General features: G+C 37.9%; 2 protein-coding genes across 2 annotated transcripts; both read left to right on the plus strand.

Moving 5' to 3' along the window:
• Positions 1–2,909: 2,909 nt before the first annotated feature.
• Positions 2,910–4,667, plus strand: LOC142597947 (kelch domain-containing protein 4-like). The gene is made up of 2 exons (XM_075734946.1): positions 2,910–3,914; positions 4,527–4,667. The coding sequence occupies exons 1-2, from the start codon at positions 2,910–2,912 to the stop codon at positions 4,665–4,667; spliced, it is 1,146 nt and encodes a 381-aa protein (XP_075591061.1).
• Positions 4,668–5,612: 945 nt separating this feature from the next.
• On the plus strand, positions 5,613–6,203 carry LOC142597948 (peroxiredoxin prdx-2-like). Its single transcript, XM_075734947.1, has one exon. It carries the CDS (start codon positions 5,613–5,615, stop codon positions 6,201–6,203), a length of 591 nt encoding a protein of 196 aa, XP_075591062.1.
• Positions 6,204–7,099: the final 896 nt, after the last annotated feature.

Genomic DNA, 7,099 nt, shown 5'->3' on the forward strand with positions numbered 1-7,099 from the left:
ATTAAAAACCATACAAACTAAACGAGCTGAGATTGTCAGAAATATAGAGAATCGGTTCAACGAACACAAAAAAAATATTATGATTAAAACATCTGCTCTTAAATTGAAGATGAGATTGCAGCTTTTGACGCAGCGTGCTTTAAAAGTAGAAAAAATACAAGAAATGTGTCTGAAGCGAGTGAACGAGGAAATAACAAACTTAGATTTTTATACGAAGTTTTGTAGCGACTTAATTGTCGAAGCAGTAATAAAGCTGCATAGCTCGGATGTTTTTGTGCAGTGCTTGAGGCGTGACTATGCTGTATGCAAAAAGGCTTGTAGCCAGGCTGAACACAATATTTCGAAGCTATTTGCCGAGCATGGATTGAGTAGCGCTACAATAAACATTGAATTAACAAAAGACCACTTGGACGATGAATATGACGAGCCGTTGGAAGAAGTAGTTGGAGGAGTTATTGTATCTACAAAAGATCAAATAAAACGTTTAGATAACACGATTAAAACTAGACTAGACCTAATATTTAACTCTTTTCTGTGTGAATTGCGTAATGTTTTGTTTGAAGATTAGAAAATATTTAAGCATCATGTAAATTACATAAATTAAGTGATTCTATGCTATATATGAAGAGTTTACGTGGTATATTAATAAATAATCGCTTCGTGTCCAGCGAAGAACTCATTATTTTCTGGAAGCGGCTCATCCTTGTTGGGGTCAAAACCTGGCATAGAGCGGATTAAATCGCACATTACGTTTCGTACTCTGTGTTTGAATTCATCTACTGTCTCACTTGGGTAAGGTTTCATGAGATCACCGAACTTGGCGTATGCAGTACCTGGATACATCCAAATAGCGCCGACTGGCCAAAGTTTTTGAGAGTTGAACGAAACCATTGGAAGTACTTGCCAATTGTTTTCAATTGCAAACCTGAAAAAACCGCTTTTGAACGGTTGGAGACGTGAGGCGGACCCTCGCGTGCCTTCTGGGAACAGTAAAACTGGCATACTGTATTTCTCATCAGTGTCTTTGATTAAGTTCATCGATTTCATAAGTTCAGCTTTGTCGATAGTTGGTTGTTTTTTAGTTTTAGTTGGAATAGGTATATCTTTGGACAATCTTAATATTCGGCCGTAGAAAGGAATATTCAAAAGGCTTTTTTTAAACACCCACTTCGCCTCAATCGTTCCGAGCGCAGCTGAAACCAACCATGGATCGGCTTGAGTAAGATGGTTGCAAACAATCAGTACTTTTCTTTGCTTCTTGATGTCTTTTGGAGGATTGTTTAATGTTTTGACTGACCAAAACGGATTCAACTTAACAGATATCAACACCGTCCAAAATCGAAGCATGCGTCCCATCCAGTAGTATTTATGTCGAGGGTTAAACAAATAGATGGGCCACATGGTCAACAAGTACAAAATCTAAAAAATGTAAAAAATAAATGTCAACGTACCTGAAAAATAAATGCGACGAGCAAACCGTTCATTAAGATCAGAGTTATATAGTATGAAACCAATTTCTGCTTGAAAGTAGCACGCAACTTTGCTTTTTTCTGTATCTCACATTTATCCATATTAAGTACGTTTATCTTCGTTTCTAAACTTTAATTAACCGTTTAATTATGAAACCTAGTTTTTCGATCTGGAATAACTATGAAATTAATTCAAGATATTAATTGTTGGATATTTTGTTATAAATAATAAAATTACAAAAATTAATTTTATTTCTGCATTGAATGAAAAACCAATTCTAATAAAGTTATTCAGCCAGGTTATTTTTTTATTCGTAAAACGAAACTATAGTGTCACCCCGTATTATTAATAAACCCAGTTCTCTGTTTAAATTTTTTTCTTCTTCGTTAGAAGCACTTTTTTTTTCTACTTTGTGCTCGAGCGCATTATTTAATACAATATTCATATGTGTGTCGATAGCTAACAAAATGCCAGATATTTTTTTATTGCTACGTAAGATTATTGTGATTTGATGACCAACATAATCTTGGATTTTTTTTTTCATTGGGTGTAGACGGTATTAGCGAGGCGGTGTTAAAACGTAGTAAGTCTTGGGTTTGTACGGATACAATAAAATTATGCCGTGATATTCTATAAAAAAATAAATGTAGATTTATTTAATGGCAAGTGAAAAATGACCGAATTTTCAACGAATTAATTTGGTTGGAGACGATTATTAAATATCGTATTGGACATTCATTTCATTGGATGTTCAAAAGTACATGAAAAGAATTAACATTAAGACAACTTAATGAATACGCAGCTGGTTTGGAACGTGCAGCCGGTAGATTCATTAACCGGTTCGCTCGAAAAGGAAGGAAAGCCGTTTATTTTATTTGAAAAAAATATCGTTTACGAAGACAATGACGCTGTAGGCCTTAATAGTTGCAAGTTTCTTTCTGTGTTTGTGATTATCATTCACCAAAACTTTGTTCCATACGTTTTGCTACTTTGTGATACCAACAAAAATGGCGACAACGCTTACGGACTGCCGTCTTTTTGGCTTTCGTACACGAACAGCCAAGATGTCGTTATTAATGAGTTTAAAAAACGAATTGAAAACAAGCAAAATTTCAAATGCGAGCTTATCGGCACTCTATGGAGAACTTCCAAGTCTTCTGATTTCGTCAGCCTTCTACCTCCACATTGCAGACAACCATACCAAAGAATCAATTACTACTCTATTATGTACTCAGGCAAATTATCGCTAAAAACGTCTAAAGGAACGAGAATTAAAGGCGCCCCGCTGTTTCAGCTTGCAATTTTACCTAAAATCTTGAATGTGATCCCTTATTTCGTAAGCAGGTACAAGTTACGGTTTGAATACGAACAACGTTAGTTTTAACCGCCGAAAAAATAATTAAAAAATTTTCATTTTAGTTTAGAAACATTACTCAACTATGGCTAAGCCAACCAATCGAACAAGAAAAACTCCTTTGGAGGAAAATATAAAACATATAAAATCAAAATTAAGCAGTTGTAAAAATCCACCTGCTGAAATAGTCGAGCTTGTCGAAGCGCTTTCTAGAACTGCCACTGTTGACCCGGCCAAAGATGTGGTTATATACGCTTCTTGCAGCTTTCCTGGACCAAGAAGATTTTCCTCTTTAGCTTACAACAACAAGAATTTATATTTTTACGGCGGTGAACACGATGACGGCAAAAATGCTAAGGCTTTTTCTGACACAATAATCGCTAACTTGAATCAATTAGATTCATGTAAAAAGCTAAGTAGTGAAGTGTTTCCTTTGTTGAGATCTGGTCACGCGATGGCTAGCTTTGAAGGCGGTTTTTTTATTCATGGAGGTGAATTTTTGTTCGACGATATCAACTTTTGTTACAACGACTTGTGGTTTTTTGATTACGCAAAGAAAAGATGGTTCGAAATTGAGCTGACTGGAAACGTGCCGGCCGCGCGAAGCGGCCACCGAATGACCTATCATCAAGGAATTATTTTCATTTCTTGTGGTTACTCAATGCTGCCTAATGGCGTTATCTCAATATATCACAACGATTTGTACGCAATTAAGCCAACTACAGGAGAATGTAGACAAGTCAACGTGCAAATGAAAGGTCGTATTTTCACTCCTCGCAGTGGATGCCTGTTAACTTCTTGGAATGATAAAATAATCGTCCTAGGAGGTTATTCATTGTTGGATCTTTCGGAAAATAATTTGCAAGGGTCGTTGAGCAACGAGATGTGGCAGTCAGACATTTCCCACATTATGCGATTGTTTTCTGAACACTCGAACCAAGTTATTCCAGCAGAATTGGAACGCATTAGATGGGAAAAAATCCCGAAAACCTTTTTTTACCGCTGCGCCATTGCTTCCACTGTGAATAAAGGATTACTGTACATGTTTGGAGGAGTGATTGATGACGACAGAGGCGGTTTGAACCATCAAGTGACTTTCTTTTTCAATGATGTGACTTGCATCGACCTAGCCAATAAGACTTTTACTTCGTTAAGCAACAAGGAACAAGACGCGACCGTGACAGCTTTTTGCTGGAAGAACAACATATTCGAGCAGGTGGAAATCCCCGTTATTGAGTTGCAAAGAGTTTATTCAAAAAACAAAAAGACAAACGCTTCCATTGCTTACAAAACAATTAGAAGTTTCGAGCAAAGCAAGTTGAAAGTAGCTTTCGAGGAATTGAACATGCCCATTCCGCGAATAGGAGCTTCTATTTTTTACGCCAACAAGTGTATTTATTTATTTGGCGGTAGCCTCGAAGTCAGCAAAAAAAATATGATGTTAAACGACTTTTGGAAGTTTGATTTGCAAACGGCCACCTGGACTCTGCTTAAAAAGTCGGTAGAGCCAGCGCTTAACAAGCGTTCTAACGGTGACAAAGAGTCTGAGTCAGAAAGCTCTGACACCTCCGACGAATCCGATTCTGATGACGTCGAGCTCTGCTCTTCTGAAGACTAATAATTAGTTTACCCACTGTGGCTCATAAAAATATAAACAAAGTAAATTGCCGCAATTATGCATTTTTTTCACTCTCTTTTATAGATTCAATTTGTTTTTTTATTCGGTCTAGGTATTCGTTATAGTCTTTTTTATATATTTGAAACGGTTCTGTCTGAGCTGGAGACAAAATATTTGGGTTGTCGAGTAAATCTTGAATGCCTAACAATATCTGTCGAACAGTGATGGAAGGCACCCAGTCTTCGTCTTCGTTCAGAATGGACAGACAGACAGTGCCGCTCGGAAACACGTTCGGATGAAATAGCACGGTGTCGAATTTGCATTTCGGGGGTTTGATCGGGTAGTCGTCGTCGAAACTCACTAACAAACGGTACCGAGCGCCCGCCCACGGACCCAGACTTTTCCCCGGAACGTAGCAGATCCATTTGTACAAATCGGGTTTTCCGTTTTCCTTTTTGTCCGGCGTAATTTCAAAATCTTTCAACGGGTTCGTGCGCAAATTGCTTAGTTCCAGCGCTAAACGACGCCTAGCTATATTAGACATGCAATTTTAAATGATAAACAAAAAAACCCAGTGAATGGAGGAAAAAGAAAACAGGTTGTTTGATTTTGCAATAAATCCGAAAAATAAATTTTCTTTTACTAGGTTTTTCCGTTTTGAAAACTGACGATTTAACGAATATCGGTCATTAATATATGAAACACACACCACCATAAGCAATTTACACAAAAACAGACTAAACTAAAGGTACTACTTTTGAATCAAAAAATCCTTTATTCGTTGGCTTTCTTGAGTCTCAAAATGGTGGATTTGGCAGAGGCAGCGGCGTCAGTGCCGAGTATCCAAGCTCCTCCGGCGAGCACCTTGTCACATCCTCGGCACTTCCAAATTCCAATGGCTTTGCGCTTGACCGTGTTCTTTCCGCAAAATACACAGCTGTATTTGGCGTGGGCTGAAGCTTCGAGTTTACGTGAGATTTTACGAAGAGAAGCTCCGTATCTTACTCCGTATTTACCAGTAATACCGACTTTCTTGGTTCTTCGCGACATTTCTGATTTTTGAAATAATTTTAAATAGCATAATCACGTTTTGTTTTTTTTTGTAATTATTTATAATTTTCTCTAATTATTTTTAAATAAAGAAATCAATTATTTTACGTATCGAAAGAAATGGTCCTTCCAGGTGAACAAGCCCCTCAATTCAAATGTGAAGCCGTAATGGCTGACGGTAGCTTCGGCACTGTTGATCTAGCCGACTATAAAGGAAAATACGTTGTGCTCTTCTTCTGGCCATACGACTTTACCTTTGTCTGTCCCACCGAAATAATCGAATACAACAAACTACACAAGGAATTAAAAGAAAAGAATGCCGTAATTTTGGGATGCTCATGTGACTCCAAATTCGTTCACGCGGCTTGGAGAAACACTGAAATTAAGAACGGTGGTATCGGAAAGGTCGATTTCCCTCTTCTCGACGACCACAGAGGAGAGATCGTCGACGCTTTCGGTTGTCGTGACAAAGTTGAAGGTGTACCGCTCCGCGCTACCTACATCATCAACCCTGATCAGACTGTTCGCCACGTCGAGATCAGCGACTTATCTATTGGACGTTTAACCAGCTCTGTTGTTCGTGTAATTGAAGCCGACAAGCACGTCACTAAGCACGGTGAAGTCTGTCCCGCTAACTGGAACAAAGACAAACAATCCATGAAGCCCACTAGAGAAGGCGTTCAGGAGTACTTAACTAAACACTTAGTTTAAGTTATTTTTCTCTTATATTTTTTTTGCATGTAATTTTCTTTTTTAGCAGTTTAGAATTCACAATTAACTGATTATGGTATAGATCTAATTCATGAATCCCATGTCATCAAACATTGAAGAAATGGACAAAAAGCATTTAGCCAAGTCCGACTCAGTATGTTCTTTTTCGCTCGTAACAAGCCGCGAAAACAGCGAAAAACAATCGCCTAACTCCATAAAATTAGAAGTACGCAAATTCTCTGGTTCGCAAGATTTCGGAGACGTTCATGTCAATATGTTTGGAATTTTGCCACAAATCGAACATACAGAAAGTCGCATCCCGGCACTCGAGCTCATGCTTTCCGATGATAAACTGTTGGAATCCATGATTGGTGACATAAAACACCCAGTCATCAGCAAACTAGTTGAAATCATATGCAAATCATCGCAAGAAACCATTATAAGCCAAATAAATTTCTTTAATAAGCGAGTAGTTGTTAACTCCCAAAACTGGATGCCCCGGGAAGTTGCCGAAGCTCTTACAAAAATATTCTGCGTTTACTGCAAGCAACAGTTTATAAAGATCATAGACATAGAGCGAGCGTCAATTAATGTCGTGCAGGACGCTTTTAAGACTCAAAACAGCGTTGGGTCCGACGTGAATGACATTACAAAATCAACTAAATCAGAAATCCTTCGGACAGCTTCAATATGTTCAGGTCTTGAAGACAACTTTGTTGATAATGTTTACTTTCAGCAATGGCAACTCATTCATGCTGTTTTGAAATTGATTAGAAATATTTGTGTCAGTAAGAACATCCAAGCCGTCGTAGAAGATTATCAAATAGGAAAATTTGCCTTCGAACAGTTAATCAACTGTTTTGGAGTCTCAGCTGAAAACGCAAAACTGACCTTTC

The sequence above is a fragment of the Dermatophagoides farinae genome, unplaced genomic scaffold (assembly GCF_024713945.1).
Source record: "Dermatophagoides farinae isolate YC_2012a unplaced genomic scaffold, ASM2471394v1 contig2, whole genome shotgun sequence".
Classification (NCBI taxonomy): Eukaryota; Metazoa; Arthropoda; class Arachnida; order Sarcoptiformes; family Pyroglyphidae; genus Dermatophagoides; species Dermatophagoides farinae.